This window comes from Trichomycterus rosablanca, chromosome 11, assembly GCF_030014385.1.
Source record: "Trichomycterus rosablanca isolate fTriRos1 chromosome 11, fTriRos1.hap1, whole genome shotgun sequence".
NCBI classification, from domain to species: domain Eukaryota; kingdom Metazoa; phylum Chordata; class Actinopteri; order Siluriformes; family Trichomycteridae; genus Trichomycterus; species Trichomycterus rosablanca.
In genome coordinates, this window is record NC_085998.1 from 11,295,627 (window position 1) to 11,317,690 (window position 22,064).

The 22,064-nt window shown below is 39.2% G+C and overlaps 1 protein-coding gene across 1 annotated transcript in view; it reads right to left on the minus strand.

The window, feature by feature from the left end:
• Positions 1–4,034: 4,034 nt before the first annotated feature.
• The window catches only part of loxl1 (lysyl oxidase-like 1), a 32,779-nt gene continuing 14,749 nt past the window's right edge, over positions 4,035–22,064 (minus strand). Inside the window, exons 3-6 of the mRNA XM_063004456.1 lie at positions 20,790–20,927; positions 13,459–13,615; positions 10,879–10,974; positions 4,035–4,154 (exon numbers count right to left, since the gene is read on the minus strand). Of these exons, the coding sequence (XP_062860526.1) occupies positions 4,035–4,154; positions 10,879–10,974; positions 13,459–13,615; positions 20,790–20,927 (511 nt within the window). The remainder of the gene's footprint in view (positions 4,155–10,878; positions 10,975–13,458; positions 13,616–20,789; positions 20,928–22,064) is intronic.

The window sequence follows — 22,064 nt, forward strand, 5'->3', positions numbered from 1 at the left end:
AGTTACAGAAATCAATGTTTCTTTGAATGGTAACCTGATTTAGGCATATCTTTCTACCTGAAAAACCTTCTATACAATGTAACAGTTTTATATAATGTGATTTTGTTTTTCGGTTTTAGCTTTTGGCAAAAAAAAAGAATAAAATGTATACATATTACAGACACCCCTGAAGTGGTTGTCATATGATTTAAAGACTTTATTAAAAGATCCAGTACACAGTATGTTCAGAAGTAAAAAGAAACAAATGACAAAATGAAAAACAGTCAGAAAATGTGCAAATATGTTTCACAAGTTAAACTAAAAAGGTACAGAAATCTATAGTGCACCTGTATTAAAACACATACTGATACATGGCTGATAAAATATAGTTAATATGTACTACAATATTCAATCTGTATATATAATAAAAATGGAATACAATAAACAAGATGTGTCCTGGATTTGGTTTCTCTCTTCTTTCTCTCCCTATTTATGAATGATTATTCCTTATATTGTGGTGTGGTGTATGTAGAATGTTTATTTTTTATATATACTAAGTGTAGCATTTCTAACTGGTAACAATAGCTAACTCTTTCTTAGAGGTAGGTCCAGACGACATTGTTGTAAGTAACATCAAGCTTTGCAATGTTAGCTTTGCAACAGTAGTATCATCTTAGTTACATCCTGCCACAGAACAGATTGTGATGAAGATAAGAAATAGATCCTCAGATTACATAAATGTATACTATGTTACAAATACAGCAATTCATATTGTATGACAGTACATGATTCTTTTATGTATAAAATCTTTTTTTTTCAACATAACTGCATTATTTTAGTGATATTTTTTTTTTTCAAGCTAAAGTCATTCAATAGTCAACTATCACACGTAAAGCTCATGATCAGTGTTGGTAGCTTTGAAAAACTAAATCTGATCTGAAACGGACTGTAACTATACATATTATAGAAATATATTGAAAGCAAATAACTGTTTCATTCATCCATCCATCCATCCATTCATTGTTTTACCACTGCTTTATCCTGGTCAGACTTGCAGTGGGTCTGATTCATTGGATGAAAGGTAGGAAAAACACTGGATAGGTCGCCAGTCTTATCACTGGGCAGACACACACACACACACACACACACACACGTGTCTTTGGACTTGTGAGAGGAAACCGGAGCACCTGGAGGAAACCCACATGGACACAGAGAGAACATGCAAACTTCACACAGAAAGGACTTGAACCCAGGCCATTCATGCTGTGAGGTGACAGCACTACTTACTGTGCCACCATGCTGCCTAAACAATTTCTACTACAAAAATCACAGCAAAATAAAGCTGCCAATGATCAGATGCTTCAAAGCAATGCAGCATTATACACAACCAGAGGTGAGAAGTGATGTGTTGGATTTATGTTTAAACTCATGCATTTGTCCTGTCCTGTCCTGTCCTGTCCTAGTTTAGTGTAGTTTAGTTTAGTTTAGTTTAGTTTAGTTTAGTTTAGTGTAGTTTGGTTTAGTTTAGTTTAGTTTATGCCATCACAGTGATTCTGGGAGTTGATATTGAAACATTGATCTCTGTCTTCCAGGTTTCTTATTGATGGTTTTAAGGAAAACATGATGCACATTTTAATGGTCTGGAATTGAGCGCTTCTCTGCTATTTAAAAAATAATGGAGAACATTATTCACACAGAAAGGACTTGAACGCAAGCCATTGCTGTGAGGTGACAGCGCTACTTACTGTGCCACCATGCTGCCTAAAGAATTTCTACTACAAAAATCACAGCAAAATAAAGCTGCCAATGATCAGACGCTTCAAAGCAATGATCGTTTCTCAGCTATGTGTTCCAGTAAGAGATGGACTAAAGATGGTCAGTTGCAGCATTATACACAACCAGAGATGAATAGTCATGTGTTGGATTTACTTTTAAACTCATGCATTTGTTCTTTCCACATGTGAAGTGTAACACATTAAATGGTCACAATCCAGTACATTAAACACTGTTAGACTTTCTGGCTATGGAAGCCGAAATTATGAAAGTTAACTATTTAGCTTGCTAATACTTAAGAAAACTGTGTTTGATCATTTTATTTCGACAACATAATGATGACAGTAACACTGGAAACAGGACAAAAGTCTAAATAAAGACAACATCAGGCTACAATCACAGACTCCTTATGCTGTATGTTATGTATGTTTTTACAGACCATTTACATTGATTCCCAAATGGTTTTATCCAGAGCAACTTGTGGTTGTGACTGGAAACAATGCTGGCGGTGTAGGGTTGAGGGTTTAGCTCATGGGTCTACTAGTGTTGTTGGGCTTGAACCTGCAATCTTCTGATCAGTAGTCCAGTACCTTAACCACTAAGCTCTCACTGTTCTGTGATACCACTAATTGTACTTTCATTCATTCTATGAATTAAAATCTTAAAAGTACATGAATATTGAACATGGGCAATGATTTGCATAGATTGGTTAAAACAGTAGTATGCTCTGTGCATATAAAGAGAATAGAAGCCCTTCGGGATTTGGCTTTATTGTGTGAAGGACATTTTTAATAACGACTTTATCCTAATCAGGGTCATAGTAGGTCCAGAGCAACCTGAAAAAAAAGCTATGTGTAGGTAAAGGTGTAGGTGAGGAATATACCCCGGACAAGGTGCTCATATATGGTTGGGTACTATACACTCTCCTAATTAGTTATTCCCTTACTTACACTCAGGGGTAATTTAGAGAAGCCAGTCTAGTGTCAATGTTTTTGGGAAATGAAGGGAAAATTGTGTTCTCTGTCAAGGTCTGTGCCTGCAATCACATGTGAACATAAGAACCCAGTTTTCCATTGTCCTGCTGTGCCACCTGTCTGTTTTACTGGTCATTATTTAACTAGCAATGCCTTTTTTTGCCAGAATTATTGTAAGGGTGGTGGTAGCTGAATGGTTAACATACTGGACTAGTTATCTAGGTTTCCTCTTACCTTCAAAGATCACACATAAAAGGCCCTAGTTTTGGATAGATAAGTCCATTTGTGAATGTGATCTGCAATGGATCCTGTCTTGCATCCAGAGTTTCTGGGTGGCCCCAGACCCACCGCAACAATAAACAATATCAGACGGTCACTGGTTGAAAGACTTTGGAAATCACTTTGGATGAAAAAGTCTGCTAAATGTCATAAATACAAATACTTTAGGGATCAAACACTACATGCAATACATACAGGTGCGAAAATGTAAATGTTTCTATTGTAATAAAATTATTTTGTCAAATATAACCATTGAGAAAAAAATAAAGAATGGGCCAGTGTTCAGTTAGAATAAAAGGTCCAAATACAGTACTGTATATTATTAATAATGTGTGCTTTTAGAAAAGTTTAAACTAGGTGAAATAGCTCTTTTCTTGACTCAACAGTGTCTAAGGTTTGACTGTATATACCAGTACAAGTTTGCTGATTCCAAGCTTGCAATAGACCTGTGGGACCAGAGCAACATACACACAACATGGGCAAAAGAACAAAACTAAACTAGTATTCCATTCACATTTCTGTGGAACAGCGCCTTGCGAGATCTTTGTGGTCTTCTGCCCCACTGAGTCTGGTGATCAGGATCTACACGTAAAAAAACACCCATGAGAAAAGTGCCTGATCATTGGGAGTCATAAAGACTCACTGAACACTAAAAAAATAAATTAAAATAATAATAATAAACACAATAAATGTACCCAACACATTATATTTGATCTCATTAGACAGTAAACATAACCTAGACTTTTTACCAAGGTTTTCTAAAAATGAAAGTAAGAAGCCAATATTGATTGATAGTATTTTATTATTCATCCCCATAAGTTCCAACTAAACATTGTGTGTAAAGCTATGGTTGATTAATCTAGGTAGGTACATGTAAGTAAGCAGAATAATACTTGTTTCCCCTCACTGTGGTCATGGAGGAACCTTGGAACAGTTTTAAATCCACCCCAAAGTGGTTCATCTGCTATTTTAAGGACTTATAGACAACTCACACGGAATGTCCAAATAAGTGCAGTGTGGTGTATTTACTCACTGGGAAATCTTGCAGTTGGTTGCTCGGGCTGAGCGTCCTGTGTAGTGGATGTTACACCTGACGATGTTGTTGCTGTAGTCCGACTCACGTACTGTATATTTAGGGTTTACTTGGATCTGTGTTCAGAAAATGTAGAAATAAAAAAAATCATTGTACGAGGGTTCTTCAAAAAGTTTTCACACTTTTTAAAACTCTGTTTATTAGGAATTTTAAAAACAAATGACATCACTTTTCTACATAGTCACCTTCCGATGTATTTTTCCCAGCATCGTACCATCAGCAAAAAATGTTTTTGTTTGAGCGCATAGCCACTGATGCACCGCTGCTTTCACAACATCATCACATGAAAATCTTCTTCCCCTTAAAGCTTCTTTGAGCGTCCAAAAAAGTGGAAATCAGATGGCGCTAAATCCGGACTATAAGCTCTCTCTCAGACCCTTATATTATTGTCCCTCTCTCATTTATTTACTAGTCACTTTATCCTGTTCGGGGTCACAGTGAGTCTGATGCCACCCAGAAACACTGGCTGTAAAGCAAGAATACACCCTGGACATTAGGCCAATCCATTACGGGTTACTCTGATCCACCTATTGCATGTTTTTGTGGGTTGAAGTTCAACTAATTTAAAGTTTAAGTTAAATCCACACGGCCACAATCAGAACCTATAAAACAGACAGTGACAACTATCTAATGCTCATTTCAAATAAAATACAAATAATCTTGGGCTGACATGATGGTGGCTTGGGTCCTTGGGATCCTTGTCCTGTGGGTTTCTCCAAGGTACTCTGGTTTCCTCTTCCCTCCAAAAACCACACATACGATGCATTGGCTGCACTTGATAGGTGTGGATAGGTATAAGTGAATATTTAAATGTGATCTGCAATGGTTTGGCATCCTTTCAGGATACAGTTTTGCATCCAGGATCCAGTTTCTGGGTGGCCCCAGACCCACTGCATCAATAAACAATATGAAGTAGTACAATGAATAAATAAAAATATATTTTATGAGAAAAAGGGAATTATGTTAGTAGCATCCAATTCCTGACATCATTTTCCGAAGGGTCAAATCTAACAAGTGATTTTTTTTTTCAGAGATTTGAGGTACGCCTGCATTTGCTTGGTTTTATTAGTACAGACAGTGAGATTAGGAACAGAAGCATACCGATCACATTGCAGCAGCATGATTCTCATTGTTGGATGACTTTACTCTCACAGCTGGATTTAATACAAAGCAAGGAGCTGTTTCAGATAAACGGTATTTCCAGCAGTCTTACAAACAAAGTACATCCTTTTATTTACAGAAACACAGAGGTTACATAGTCCCACCCAATATGGATTTAATAGGTCTAGTTTTAGTAAATTTGGTGCCACACAGCAACAGTACTTATGAGTATTCACCTGAGTAAAAGAGTAAAGGAATAAATGTGAGTGTGTGTGGAATCCTGTGATGTATTGGCCCCCTGTCCAGGATTGCATTCCTTAAAATGCATGAGTTGTAGAGCAGAACATTTATCATTTTTAAATATTATTTATTAAGGATTATTATTATTATATGATCAGCCATAACATTAGAATCACTTGAATAGGAGCACTTTGTAGTTCTACAATTACTGACGTTAGTCCATCTGTTTCTCTACATACTTTTTTTTTTTAAACCGCTTTCACTCTGTTCATCAATGGTCAGGACCCCCACAGGACCACTAGAGAGCAGGTATTATTTAGGTGGTGGATCATTCTCAGCACTGCAGTGACACTGACATGGTGTTGGTGTGTTAGTGTGTGTTGTGCTGGAATGAGTGGATCAGACACAGCAGCGCTGCTGGAGTTTTTAAATACCGTGTCCACTCACTGTCCACTCTATTACACTCCTACCTAGTTGGTCCACCTTGTAGATGTAAAGTCAGAGACGATCGCTCATCTATTGCTGCTGTTTGAGTTGGTCATCTTCTAGACCTTTATCAGTGGTCAAAGGATGCTGCCCACGGGGCGCTGTTGGCTGGATATTTTTGGTTGGTGGACTATTCTCAGTCCAGCAGTGACAGTGAGGTGTTTACAAACTCCATCAGTGCTAACACTAACACACCACCACCATGTCATTGTCACTGCAGTGCTGAGAATGATCCAGCACCCAAATAATACCTGCTCTGTAGTGGTCCTGTGAGAGTCCTGACCATTGAAGAACAGGGTGACAGGGAGCTAACAAAGTATGCAGAGAAACAGATGGACTACAGTCAGTAACTGTAGAACTACAAAGTGCTTTTGTATGGTGTGGAGCTGATAAAATGGACACTGAGTGTACAAACAAAGAGGTGGTTGTAATGTTATGGCTGATTAGTGTGTGTATATATATATATATATATATATATATATATATATATATATATATATATATATATATATATATATATACAGTCTTATCAAAACGTTTGGACAACTCTGGTTCAAATGTATGTCTTGTTAATTCACTTAGTGAAAATAGGTTAATGTTATTTACAATGCAAACATAGTGCACAGATCTGTTACTGCGAAAGATTCCCTGCAGAGAATATGTTATTTTCAGAACGTGTAGAACAAAGCAGCTGAGCTTGTACTGTGAATGTACTCTTTGTTTCAGAGCTTTGATTCTGATGTTGGATCCTTAGCAAACGCTAGCATTTATGTAGACTGGGATCTTCCTGATTATAAAATGATAATCCTGTTTGTTTCCTGTGACCCATTTTCTGTTTTCCTTAACATCCACTAAAGCTCCTCCCTAAACACCCCCCTGCTTATTCTTACACATGTGTCTCGTTTGTTCACACCACTTGGTTGTAGTTACAATGTAAACCACTGTTTGTCGATGTTCTTTGAGGTCTTGCATGTTAGTTTGCAGTTCTGAACTGTGGTTTCCTTGGTACTTAAGTTTATTTACTGAATAACAGAAGATTCTGGGCCGACGTTTATGGTCAGTATGGCTAAAACTGGTCTGTAAACTGCCACATTGAGATTAAGATTTTTAACAATAGAAAACCAGTTTGGATGACAGTGAATACAGGGTGTTAATGTGTATTAAATACTAATAACCCTAAAATAGAAGAAAGCTGTTAAGCTAATTCCAGCTGTAGTATAACATAGTAAGTATGACATTTTAAAAAAGATACGTATTTACATTTACAGCATTTAGATTCTATTCAAATCGATTCACAAGATTGACTGTCTACAAAGCAATCAATTAAAATTTAAAGGTCAACAATGGTGATGGGGGCCGCTCAGGCGGCGCAGCGGTAAAAACACACGCTGGAACCAGAGCTGGGATCTCGAATACATTGTATCGAATTTCAGCTCTGCCTGCCGGCTAAGGCTGAGCGGCCACATATACAGCGATTGGCCTGTTGCTCAGATATGGGCGGGACAAAGCTGGATGGGGTCTCTCTCTCATGACTGGTGCAATTACAACCTCTGCTGGCTGATTGATGGGGTCACACATGAGAAAAGAGTGCTCTCAGGGTGTGTCTCTCCGTACACAACGCTGAGCTGCACTGCACTCGTCAAAGTGCAGGTGATAAAATGCATACGGCATGCTGCCCACGTGTCTCCTCAATCAGAGTGGGGATTGGCATTGGTGAAGAGGAAGCATGATGCAATCGGGCAACTGGATGCGCTAAAAGGGAGAAAAGCGAAGAAAATGCATAAAGAAAATATTAAACAAACAAAAAAAACAATGGTGATGGGGATTGAACCAGCAACCCCGATTTTTTGCAGTCGAGGGGGGCATATTGCCGCTCACGCCTCCCCCGACCCGCACGCAGCCCTTAACGGAACCCTTTTTCCACCCATGCACTCTGAACAGGCGCCTCACATATTCCGGGATATCCCTGCAAGCACTGCCAATTATGCCCGCAGATGGCGCCCAGCCGCCTGGTGGCAACACTGAGTTTTGAACCGATGAATTCAGAATTTTGGCGCTGGTGTGCTGGCGGAATATCCCGCTGCACCACCTGGGCGCCACAGCTGGTGTATTTTTTTTGTCCCTATGAATATAGCTATTTTGACTGCACTATTTGGGCAATTGTCAATAGGTATAAAGTGCATATAACAGTGGTTCCTTTATAACAGTGATTTTACTGGAAGGTCAGGTTTACTTCAAGAAGCTGTTGATTATGTCCTGTGGTCTTCAGGCCAAACTAAAAGTCTTGGGAACCCTGGCATGTGTACAGTGCAACTAAGGTTTTTGATGGTTGTCAAAAATAGCCTTGTAAATGCAGCCTAATTAACAAAAAAACAAACAGTGATATATTTCATTTTGATTACTGTACTTTAGGGTGGCACGGTGGCTCAGTGGGTAGCACTGTTGCCTCACAGCAAGAAGATCCTGGGTTCGATCCCCAGGCAGGGCGGTCTGGGTCCTTTCTGTTCTCCCTGTAAGGTGTCTGCGGCGTCAGTAGAACCTACCACCGGTTCCTGATGTCGCAGGCTTTACAGATCACCTAGGAGCATGGCCTCATATAGATGGCCAGCTCATTAGGGCGAACGACCTGCAGCTGTGACTTCCCTATTTAAGGGGGCGTCACCAGGCTGCAGGCGTCGCACCTTTTGTTTCCTTTTCTTTCTTTTGTTTGGCATGGTGACACACCATGAACTTGCTTTCTTAGGGACAGTCTGGTTACCCCCGGCGCTCCTAGAGCGTTGGGGTGTGTAGGTCGCAACGCCGAGGTAAGTTAGGGTTTTGGTTCTCTTGGTTAGGGATAGCTGGTGCGGTTTTTTACAGTCCTCGAGCTGTTGTTTATTTTTGGTGTTTAGATTCAGCTATCGCTAGCAATGCTAGCATAAAGCTAAGACCAAGCTAACTGCTATCTCACAGCAGCCCTTAAGCCAAAAGCTGCCGCGGGTTCTTTACAGCCGTCGTGGCTAAGCGGTTAAGCCATTGCTTTTCCGTGTCCGTTAGTCCCGGTTCAAATCCACCCTTTTGACACCTATGCCAATGTTTTTCTTACCCAGTCACTACGTGCTGGTGTTAATGCCCGAGTGGCTTTTATTATAAGCCGTTTTCGCTCCGGCCATTCCCAGTCTCTACGTACTGGTGACAATGCCCGAGTGGCTTTTATTATAAGCCGTTTTCTCTCCGGCCATTCCCAGTCTCTACGTACTGGTGTTAATGCCCGAGTGGCTTTTATAATAAGCCGTTTTCGCTCCGGCCATTCCCAGTCTCTACGTACTGGTGACAATGCCCGAGTGGCTTTTCGTATAAGCCATTTTCGCTCCGGCTCCTTCCCAGTCCCGACGTGCTGGTGTTAATGCCCGAGTGGCTTTTATAATAAGCCGTTTTCGCTCCGGCCATTCCCAGTCTCTACGTACTGGTGTTAATGCCCGAGTGGCTTTTATAATAAGCCGTTTTCGCTCCGGCCATTCCCAGTCTCTACGTACTGGTGTTAATGCCCGAGTGGTTTTTATAATAAGCCGTTTTCGCTCCGGCCATTCCCAGTCTCTACGTACTGGTGACAATGCCCGAGTGGCTTTTCGTATAAGCCGTTTTCGCTCCGGCTCCTTCCCAGTCCCGACGTGCTGGTGTTAATGCCCGAGTGGCTTTTATTACAAGCCGTTTTCGCTCCGCCCATTCCCAGTCTCTATGTGCTGGTGTTAATACTCGATTGGCTTTGACAATAAGCCGATTTTTGCTTTTTTGTTTTCGTTACCCGGGTTTTCAGTTTGATGTGTTTTTTCCCGTTGCGGCATTTGTAAGCGCACGGGCTTTTCTTTATTTTCCCCCAGCGATAGCGCACGAGGTTAGCGAACCCCTTTGCGCCAGAGTGATCGGGGTTCGCGCCTCGCATCTGGCTTCGTTTTTTTCCCTTGTGTGTGCTTTGTTTTTCTCTTTCAGTTACCTGCGGTGCCAGCAGCTTCGTCCGGGGTTTCCCACCCCGATCCAGTTATGTTTTCCTTTGCGTGGTCTTTTGTTTATAATTATTTATTGTTAAATAAAGAATTCTAATTTAATTTATCTCTGCATCTTGGGTCCTTTCTCTCCCCCGTAACACTCCCTGTGTCTGTGTGGGTTTCCTCAGGGAGCTCCGGTTTCCTCCCACAGTCCAAAAACATGCAGTCAAGTTAATTGGAGACACTGAATTGCCCTATAGGTGAATGGGTGTGTATGTGTGTGTCTGCCCTGCGATGGACTGGCGCCCCGTCCAGGGTGTTACTGTGTGCCTTGCGCCCATTAAAAAGCTGGGATAGCCCCCCCCCGCAACCCTAATTGGATAAACGGTTAAGACAGTGAGTGAGTACTGTACTTTAACACATATGACAGTATAAAATATTTGTGTTGCATTTTTAAATGGGGACAAAAGTGACATTACTGGAAGTGCTTAAGGCCGAGCTGTAGTTGTGTGCTGGGATCCAGATTTTATTGCTATTACCAAGTACATTGCCAATTCCATAGAGGATAGATAGATAGATAGATAGATAGATAGATAGATAGATAGATAGATAGATAGATAGATAGATAGATAGATAGATAGATAGATAGATAGATAGATAGATAGATAGATAGATAGATAGATAGATAGATAGATAGATAGATAGATGGATACTTTATTAATCCTGAAGAAAATTAAGGATGCCATTATTAAGGTTAGATGAAAAGCATAGATCAATATAGAAACATACTAGGACCATTCAACTAGCCTTAATAAAGAGACCTAGTGTTTTTATCCATGTTCCTCTGGTTCACATGTGCTACAGTAATTAACATGCTTTGATTTGAAAATGATGAAATGCTCCAAGAGCTGTATAAAACTGGCTAAAGACTGAATAGACACTATGTGGCAAGGTTCCATTCATCTGGCTTATTTAAGAATAGTATTACCTTAAGTATGTAGTTTCCTGGCTTGACATCTGTGATATCAATCCACTGGCAGTCAATATCAGCATTGTAGGTGTCATAGCAACCTGGACTGAGACCCTGAAAGAGAAATAAAATATTAATTTATTTATTTATTAGGATTTTAATTTCATGTTTTACACACTTTGATTATATTCATTACAGAAACGGTAGTTACTTGATACACAAGATTAATCAGTTCACAAGTTTAATGTCAAACACAGTCATGGACAATTTTGTATCTCCAATTAACCTGACTGCATGTCTTTGGACTGTGGGAGGAAACCCACACAGACAAAGGGAGAACATGCAAACTCCACACAGAAAGGACTCGGACCGCCCCACCTGGGAATCTTCTTGCTGTGAGGCGACAGTGCTACCCACCAGAGATGGGGACTCGAGTCTGTTTCAAATGACTCAGACTCGACTCGTGACTCACATAAAATGACTTGTGGACAACAAAAGTCAGCAACATTAGTTACGTGTGACATATACTGTATATATATATATATATATATAATATATATATAATATATATATATAATATATATATAATTGTCACATGTAACTAATGTTGCTGACTTTTGTTGTCATATATATGATACAACATCATTCTGATCGTGTCATTTTCTGCTCTCTAATAATGCTCCGGCCATTTTAAACCACAACGCACGCAATGGGTAAATGTTCCAGCCAGCTTCCGGCGTAGTGATGAAGCGTCGCTCCCTACTTAAAATGGTGGAACACCCTATGTAGTGCACTTCACAGTAACAGATAATGTGAAAGAAACACTCCTACAGAATTGGCACTAATGATTGTAAGAACAGCTTTCTGAACCAATCAGACCTTCTGATTGTAATTGTTAGTAAGAAATGCTGTTATTTGCATGTATTTAGTTTGCAGCGTCACACAGATGATGTGTCAATGAAACGCTTGATTGGCTTTCTAACGAGTTCGTGTTTTACTTCACAACCGGGAAAGATTTTAATTATAAGCACATTTACAAAATAAGGGATTATATTCCTAATGGGACACACGCTTATAAATTTAATAGCATCTGGAACAACATAAGCTAAGGTAAGCAGTATTATGGATTATGGATTTTTTTGCTGTGTTTGGGATTTTGGCCGCTGTGCCGTGATTTGCAATGAGAACAAAACATCAGTTTAAGCTTTTAACTGGTAACTAGGAAAGTAAAGGCACTAAGTAAAACGGCATAGTACAGTTGCTAATCTGTTGTTGTTTTTTATCTGAACTTACATATTATTTGTTTATTTCTACACTACATTTCCAATATATGTTTTGTGTATATTATATTGACTCCTGACTTGACTCGGACTCTAGCCTAAAGACTCGTGACTTGACTCGGACTCTAGCCTAAAGACTTGTGACTTGACTCTGACTCTAGCCTGAAGACTCGTGACTCGACTCGGACTAGTATTTTGTGACTTGTGAACATCTCTAATACCCACTGAGCCACCATGCCACCATGCCAGAAATAAAATAAAATACAGATAAAAATAAATACAACTGCTTTAAGAAATAGGTTAAATATGCTTTAAATATAAATAATTGTATAAGTAAATATTGTAAAGCCTTGTTAAAAATGAGCTAAATGTTGACATATAGACCTTTTGTCCACTTTATTAGGAGCACTTGTACACTTGTGGCAGCAGCCAAATGAAATGTATTTGTACAGCAATTTTTACAATGTCAATGACATTGTCTTAAAGCAACTTTACAGATTCCAGGTCCAAAAACTCCTGAGCTGAATGCTGGTGTATACACACTTTTTGTCCACTTTATTAGGAACACTTGTACACTTGTGGCAGCAGCCAAATGGCAGCAGTGAAATGTATTTGTACAGCACTTCATACAACAGAAATGTCTCAAAGGAACGTCACAGATTCCAGGTCCAAAAAACCCTATTGAGCAAGCCAACAAAAAGAAGAAATCCTAGGAGAAACCAGACTCAACAGGGACCCATTCTCCTTGGGTGTCCTGAAGAACATTTGGATGAAAAGCGCAAAGTATGAAATTATCCACACATGGGTTTTAGTTAATGTTTACAACAAACATAAAGGATGGAGAAAAAAGTGACACTGACTGTGTCATGATTATTGGTAAATAAAACTGGCGCTATAGTTTACACCATGTTGATAATAGAGATTAGAGGAGAATGACCAGACTGGTTTGAGCTGGCAGAAAGGATACAGTACAATTGATCAAACCTTAAGGTAGATTAACTGCATTGGGTTTCACCTCTATCAAATAGGAATCTACGGCTAGAGTGGATACATGCCTGCCAAAATTAGACACGATTGGACAAATGTTGTCTGGTCTAACATTCAAATGTAGAAAAGTATGACTCATTCTACTGCCTATGCCAGTTATCCCATAGAGCCAGTTATCTAAGGGTATTGCCAGAATAGCCAACCCCAAAACCTAAGAGCTGTCTTTTGGCCATTTATTGTACCTTCATGAGTATAACTAAAATTTGACGCGGTTTATTTTTAGTACTGGTGATTTTACACTGTGACAAATCAAAGAAACAATGGGGCATACCTGTGTGTGCGAGGTGCAGGCGTAGCGTTTAAGATGTCCAAAATCGCACATGGTGTCCTCCAGACAGAAACTGGCTTTGTGTCCCTCTGCCACTTTGTTACCTGTGCTGACCTCCAGCAGGTTGTAATGGCTAAACTCATCCATGCTGTGGTAATGTCTGCCGAGAGAGAGAGAGAGAGAGACTATCAAAGAGAGCAACTGATTCATTCATTCAGACAACATAATCTAATAAAACCAACGCCAGCAATTCTCTTCCATTTGCACTTGTTCATTTCACTTGTCAGTGCTGAGCACTTTGTGAGTGCTGTATTTGTTGGTAATGCCGGGTTCGAGTGCCGTAGGGGCAATTCAATCAGTCACAGACTACTGCGAGTGCTGTTCAACAAGCGGTGACTAGTGTTAAGAACATCCATTCAGAATCACCTCACACCTTTTGTTGAGCATTTTAGAAAACATGCTCGGCAGCAATGTAAAATGGCATTTGGAATTTTAATCAGCCTGGCAGAGTACAGAACATCCTGATATAAATGTCTGTATTTAAAGTGTTTAAAAATGCAGAGGTATTTTTTTATATATTTTAAAAAGTACATGCTGATGACGTCCAACAATAATTAATTGCAGGTTGGGGACGTTGAAAAATGATTTGCATGTTTGATTTGATTGATTTAGTTGTGTCAGTAATTTGCTGATCATGACTATTTTAAATTTTCACTCATTAGGGGTGCTAGGTCAATGTTTTTTCTTGCTGTTACTCCATATAGCTCAGTAGATTGGGTCTATACACTAATTAGCCAAAACTAATAATCCCTATAGGTAATGCCTATTTTTTAATGATTGTGCATGTCACGGTCAGGGATATATTAAATAATGAGCTAATGGTAGATTATTGTATTTTGCATGCTAAATGCAGCAGATCTGATCAGGCATAAAGACCTGAATGACATAAGGTACCAAACTTTTCTGGACAGGTGACTGGGTTAAAGAATCTCTGAACTGCAAGACATGGCAGCCATGGTGAGTATCCACCAACAGTGGTACAACAAGGGATAAGCCACAAACATGTGTAAGAATAAATAGCAGCTGGTACGGACCAACAGAGTTAATGTGGCTCAAATTGCTGATTACATTTTAATCCTGATGATTAGGTTAATGTGTCACAACAAGTACTTCCATACCAGGCATGGTATATATGGTATATATACACTGATCAGCCATAACATTAAAACCATCTTCTTATTTTTACACTCACTGTCCATTTTATCAGCTCCACTTAACATATAGAAGCACTTTGTAGTTCTACAATTACTGACTGTAGTCCATCTATTTCTCTACATTACTTTTTAACCTGCTTTCACCCTGTTCTTCAATGGTAAGGACCACCACAGATCAGGTATTATTTAGGTGGTGGACCATTCTCAGCCCTGCAGTGACAATGACATGGTGGTGGTGTGTTAGTGTGTGTTGTGCTGGAATGAGTGGATCAGACACAGCAGCTCTGCTGAAGTTTTCAAATACCATGTCCACTCACTGTCCACTCTATTAGACACTCCTACTAGTTGGTCCACCGTGTAGATGTAAAGTCAGAGACGATCACTCATCTATTGCTGCTGTTTGAGTTGGTCATCTTCTAGACCTTCATCAGTGGTGCTGTGTCTTATCCACTCACCACCATCATATTAGTGCTGAGAATGATCCAACACCCAAATAATACCTGCTCTGTAGTGGTCCTGGGAGAGTCCTGACCATTGAAAAACAGCATGAAAGGGGGCTGATAAAATGGACAATGAGTGTAGAAACAAGGATGTGGTTTTAATGTTATGGCTGATCAGTGTATATATATATATATATATATATATATATATATATATATATATATATATATATATATATATATATATATATACTGTATATACATGAGTTTAAGTACAGATTTAACCAAATACGAAACATCAATGGAGTCAATTATTCAACCATACTCCTTCAAAATTAGTGGGCACTTTCCCTGAACAGAACTTCTGTGTTTAGCTAGTTTAGTTAAAACAGAACAAGTGTTTAGTTAAGGCTTACTTCAGTGGCAGGTGATGTAAAAGCTGGAACATGTTAAATAAAAAAGAATTAAATGTCATGTTTCGTGTTACAGCATAAAAGTGAAAATAGCCCAGGGCTTTCTGCGAAAGGAAACGCAAACTACTTTCCGTGGGATGAAGCACTGACAGGAAAAATATTTAGATTTTCCACCTGGATGTATGTTATTTTACCCATAATGGGTGCAGAGACAGGCCAACTGTACTGCACTTTATTTAGCTACTCAAAGCACAAGAAAAAACACCACCGTTGTATGGTTATACAATAAATCTAAAATTAATTTAAATGGGATTCGAGACAAAAATAAATAAAGTATGTACATGTAGGTAAAAATACATTTGCTAATTCATCTGTTTTTATAGTCGAGGTTTCATTAATCCAGAACCTACTCCATAAGTACAAATTGCAGGTTGAGAATACACCATGAACAAGAGGAGAAAACTAGAGAACCTAAAGAACACCCGTCCTGACTCCGGGAGAAAATGTCATACACACAGGAGTCAAATGTAAAGTTGTGTTTCTACTGTGTCCCTTTGTTACTCATTTTTTCAACAGATTTATGGAAGTGAATCCATGTACTGGCATGTACTTAATGACAAGAATAAACTCTACTGAAAAAAACTGTAATCTTCTCTTTGTTTTTCAGATGGAACACAACCAATATTTGTTGCCACTATGTGCAAAATCGGTGGTATTATTTACTTCCAAGCTCAGTTTTGATTTTTTATTTGTGCCAGTACAGAATAATGAGCATTTGTGATGTCAGGCACTGATGCAGGGTTAGACAGAAAGGCACCCAGCCACAGTTTTCACTGGTTTTGAGGTCAGGGCTCTATGCTCTCTACTTTTTTTAGGTGTAAAGATATGACTAAAACACATCAATTTTTACAATGGAACAATTAACAATTGTAATAAATTAACAATTATTCTTTATCAGTTATTATCATTTCTTAACATGTTCATGCACAAACAACAAGATTGCTTAGCTCGGCCGCTCAGGTGACACAGCGGTAAAATACGCTAGCACACCAGAGCTGGGATTTCGAATACATCGTATTAAATCTAAGCTCTGCCATCCAGCTGGGCTGGGCGGCTACATGAACAGCGATTGGCTGTTGTTCAGGGTTCCTCATAACTGCAATTATGACCTCTGCTGCCTGATTGATGGTGCCTGCAAAGAGTTGGGGAATAATGCTGATCAGGGTGTGGCTCTCCAGTCACAAAACTGATCCATATATGAACTTCCCTTGTGCAGTTAAAAAGAGGCAGTCGGTATTGCACACGTGTCGGAGGGGGTGTGTGTCAGTTGCGAAGCTCCTCAGTCAGCAGTGGAGGGTTGTATCGGTAGAGGTGAAGCGTAACACAACCAGGGTAATTGGATACGACTAGATTAGACTAGATTAGACTAGATTTAGTCTTTGCTTTTTCTAAGCAAAGAAAAAAATAGATTGCTTAGCTCAGTGTTAAAAAAAAGGGCTGGGATTAGCTGGTTCTTTTATGTGACTGGATTTTTCATATTAGCTGCCAAACGGGGTGCCAAAGTTTGAACATTTTGTTAACTTTATCTACAAAAGGACAGAAAATGAATAATGTCAATATTAAAATGATCTAACCTTTTAATTGGCAAAGAGCTGCGACGGGTTGGAAATAAATCATATTTTTTAAACATAACATCAACTACATGCGACATAAACACACCTGAGGTAACGTTAAGTAAATAATCTTTACTTCCTTATCATATTAATCAATTTAGCTTTTTATTATTCACATTATAAATATTTTAGTCTGTGCTGCAATGGTGTGAAATTTCTATGAATGTTTATATTATTCAAGAAGCCATATTTTACTAAGTAGGGACATATCAAATTTCAAACCACTCTGCTAACTTTTTGAATTATGAATATGCAGCTCATTACACTCCAAAATCCATAAACAATGAATAACTTTAAATATTCTATTTTTGCTGAAATAAAAAAATGTGTTTATTATGAAGAGGGTATGGGTACAGGACTGACCTGCCTGCAGTCCTGACCTGTCCCCAATAAAGAATGTGTGGAGAATTTTGAAACGAAAAATGCAACAGTGACGTTCCAGTACTGTTTCACATCTTGAGTGGTTCCATTGTGTAATGTTTAGCACTCTGGACTCTGAATCCAGTGATCTGAGTTCAAGTCTCGGTGGAACCTGAGATCCTCTTTCTTTGTAGGGCAGTTGTAGCCTAGTGGTCAAGGTACTGGACTAGTAATCAGAAGGTTGCTGGTTCAAGCCTCACCTCTGCCAGGTTGCAGCTGTTGGGCCCTTGAGCAAGGCCCTTAACCCTCAATTGCTTAGATTGTATACTGTCACAACTGTAAGCCGCTTTGGATGAAAGCGTCTGCTAAATTCTGAAAATGTAATGTAAATCTTAAGACGTGTTTGCAGGATGAACGGAACAAAATAAAAGCTGAAACACTAAATCACTTGGTATCCTCGGTGCCCCAAAACGTCTTTTAAGTGTGGTGAAAAGGAATAGCAACATTACAAAGTGGTAAACGTTTTACTGTCCCAACTTTTTTGGAATGTGTTGCAGGCCTGAAATGCAGTAATGGATGTTTATTAATAAATTAAATGAAGTTGACCAGACAAAACATGAAATATGTAAATAATCTTTACTTTTTAATCATATTAATCATTTCAGCTTTTTTATTATTCACATTATAAATATTTTAGTCTTTACTGCAATGGTGTGAAAGTTTGAATGTTTATATTACTCAAGAAGCCATATTTTACTAAGTATGGACATATCATATTTCAAACCACCTAGTTAACTTTTTGATTTATGAATATGCAGCTCATTAGACTTCAAACTTAATAGACATTAAATAACTTTAAATATTATAATTATGCTGAAATAGAACGTGTTGATTATGATGTAACAGTGTCAAAAACATGCAATATGCCACTGTTGTACGTATTATACAAACAATCAGTAAAAATGGTGCTGCTAGCTCTACTACCAATTAGAATTAGGTCCTCTTATGCCTAGTTTACACTACACAATTTTTGCCCTGATTTTTGCTTGCTGACTCGTCGCTGCTAGATTTGCCGGCTCGGAGGCAACTCGGCGTTCGAAACTCGGCTCTCGATCGCTATGTGTGAACTGTTCAATGACTCGATCCGAGTGGCTCACCGAGCGCTTGCCGACTGAAGAGAGATATCTAGCATGTTAAATAACTGGATATCAGTCGGGAGACTGGCAGAGGAGGAGTTGTAAAACATGGGACAGGGGCATAATATAGTTTCTATCAGAATACACTTGCACACACGTTTTACAATATTTCTGACCTTATCGTTCTCTACAAAACATAACACCAACACTGCATTGCAAAAAACATTTATTAACCTCCAACTTACTACAGAACAGACAATCCCTGCTGGTCACGTAGCCAAATCAACTCAGATTCATTTATTTTTCCTCTTTGCTTTTACGCTGCACATCAGCACACAAACACCTTTGATCGCTCGCTTCTTGTTGACGTTCATTTTTGGACATAGTATAGTTAAACCCCACATCGCTTCTCGCGTTTGTTTTGTAGTTTGGGAGACCAGACAGACTCATCTGCGTTTCCTCCTGATGGTAGATCATGTAGTGTGTGTGATCCCCTATCACCGATCAGTCGTGTAGTGTGAAAACCACAACGACTGAAGTGTGCAAGAGAGTGCAAGAGATCCAGTTGCGTAGTGTGAACTGTACAGCGATCTGAACAACTTGAAAGTCGTGTAGTGTGAAATTGGCATTAAACATGTGGTCTCTGGTTCAGAACTGCAAGTTATGTTAAATTTCTAACATTTCAAACTTCCAGTTTTCATATCATTCCAGTTATTAACATTAACATCTGCTGCTTTCCTAATCAGAATTTCTAAAATATAAAACAGATGCCAGAGTTTTTGGTTTAAAAGTTTTAAAAGTGAAGCTTCAGTGTAATAACATTGCCAGTTGGTGAACATATTTAATTAAAATTTTTCAGCAGCCTTAGGGTCACGTACAAATACCCAAACACTAAATACAGGTACCGTCTAATCCTTTTATCAAAGAGAAAATCCCTCTAAATGCTTCCAAAAATGATTTCAGAGCAGAAGTGGTATTTCTAACCAGATGGTGCAGATTTAGGGATTTTTAAGCTTAATAAGAAAAAAAGAAGAAATATCCATTTTATAATCAACCTATTAATTGGCATCAGCAATAGTAGTGATATATGAGCATGCTTATGTATACACCGATCAGCCATAACATTAAAACCACCTCCTTGTTTCTACACACTGTCCATTTTATCAGCTCCGCTTACCATATAGAAGCACTGTAGTTCTACAATTACTGACTGTAGTCCATCTGTTTCTCTGCACGCTTTGTTAGCCCCCTTTCATGCTGTTCTTCTATGGTCAGGACTCTCCCAGAACCACCACAGAGCAGGTATTATTTGGGTGGTGGATCATTCTCAGCACTGCAGTGACACTGACATGGTGTGTTAGTGTGTGTTGTGCTGGTAAGAGTGGATAAGACACAGCAATGCTGCTGGAGTTTTTAAACACCTCACTGTCACTGCTGGACTGAGAATAGTCCACCAACCAAATATATATCCAGCCAACATTGCCCCGTGGGCAGCGTCCTGTGACCACTGCTGGAGGTCTAGAAGATGACCAACTCAAACAGCAGCAATAGATGAGCGATTGCAGTGAAGTAACCGCAGGGGGGGGCAGGTGCACTGGGGCCCATGAACTCAACCACCCACCTCACTGCCCCCCATTGGCTGCACGTATTGTGCATGTATTATGGCAAGCCAAACAGGAAATATATAGCAAACACTGATATATATGGAATAAAACAGATGCACAGCGCTGCTGTGTCTGATCCACTCATACCAGCACAACACACACTAACACACCACCACCATGTCAGTGTCACTGCAGTGCTGAGAATGATCCAACACCCAAATTATACCTGCTCTGTGGTGGTCCTGTGGGGGTCCTGACCATGGAAGAACAGAGTAAAAGCATGTTAAAAAAAGTATGTAGAGAAATAGATGGACTACAGTCAGTAATTGTAGAACTACAAAGTGCTCCTATATGGTAAGTGGAGCTGATAAAATGAACAGTGAGTGTAGAAACAAGGAGGTGGTTTTAATGTTATGGTTGATCAGTGTATGTGTAAGCACATTCAGGTTGATTTAAAAGACTAATGGGAAACAGGGTCATTAGGTTTGACTTACTGGTGACAGCTGTGCCACTCCCAGGTATGGCGCGGTCGGTTGGGCATGAAATCGGCCTTTCCCTGGTTCTTAACCCGTTGGGGGAAGCGTAGCAGCACTCTGACATCATAATCAGTAATGTCAGTTCCATAGGCTGTACTGTGAAACAGACAAACATTAGAAAGGTGGTGAAATCCAAGTCAATTTACAGAAAATACTGACTCATTCTAAAAACATTTACTTACTGTCAGTAATGACATGCAGGTTTTTTAATTTCATATATAAAAAGTGCACTTAAAGTAATCAGGTAATAAAATAAATAAATACAATACAACAAAAGTGCTATTCAGAAGCGGTAAATTAAACATTATTGCTGCTGTATGTATGTGTTTATTTAATTCTCACTAATTAGGTTTATTTTTTTAGAATTTTAGAAGTCATAGACCAAAAGTGTGTCCAGAAATATGTGGACACCTACATGGGCTTGCTAAACATCCTTTAGATATTCCATTTCTACAGCTTATAAGGCTATAACAGCCTCCATATGTGCTGATTTAATAAAACAAGCATTAGTAACATCAGGCCCTGTTACTGGACAAAAAGACCTGAATTGCAATCATTGTTCCAAATCATTCCAGTGATGTTCAATGGGGTTGATGTCAGAGGTTTGTGCAGGCTATCAAGGTTCCTTCACATTATAGTCAAGAAAGCATGATGAGTCCTTATACAGCTTGTCTCCAGAGGGACAGTCATGCTAAAACAGAACAGGGCCTTTCCCAAACTGTTGTTAAGCATGAGCTGGAATCCTATAATTCAGTATATACATACATGTTTTAGCAATAGATATGGCTGAAACACCTAAACACAAGAGTTTCAGCGTATTTTTACCATATATTGTATACCGATCAGCCAACATTAAAACCACCTCCTTGTTTCTACACTCACTGTCCATTTTATTAGCTCCACTTACCATATAGGAGCACTTTGTAGTTCTACAATTACTGACTGTAGTCCATCTGTTTCTCTACATACTTTTCTAACCTCCTTTTACTCTGTTCTTCCATGGTCAAGACCCCCACAGGACCACCACAGAGCAAGTATTTTAGCAGGTGTGTTAGTGTGTGTTGTGCTGGTATGTGTGGATAAGATACAGCAGCGCTGATGGAGTTTTGAAACACCTCACTGTCACTGCTGGACTGAGAATAGTCCACCAACCCAAAATATATCCAGCCAACAGTGCCCCGTGGGCAGCGTCCTGTGACCACTGATGAAGGTCTCGAAGATGACCAACTCAAA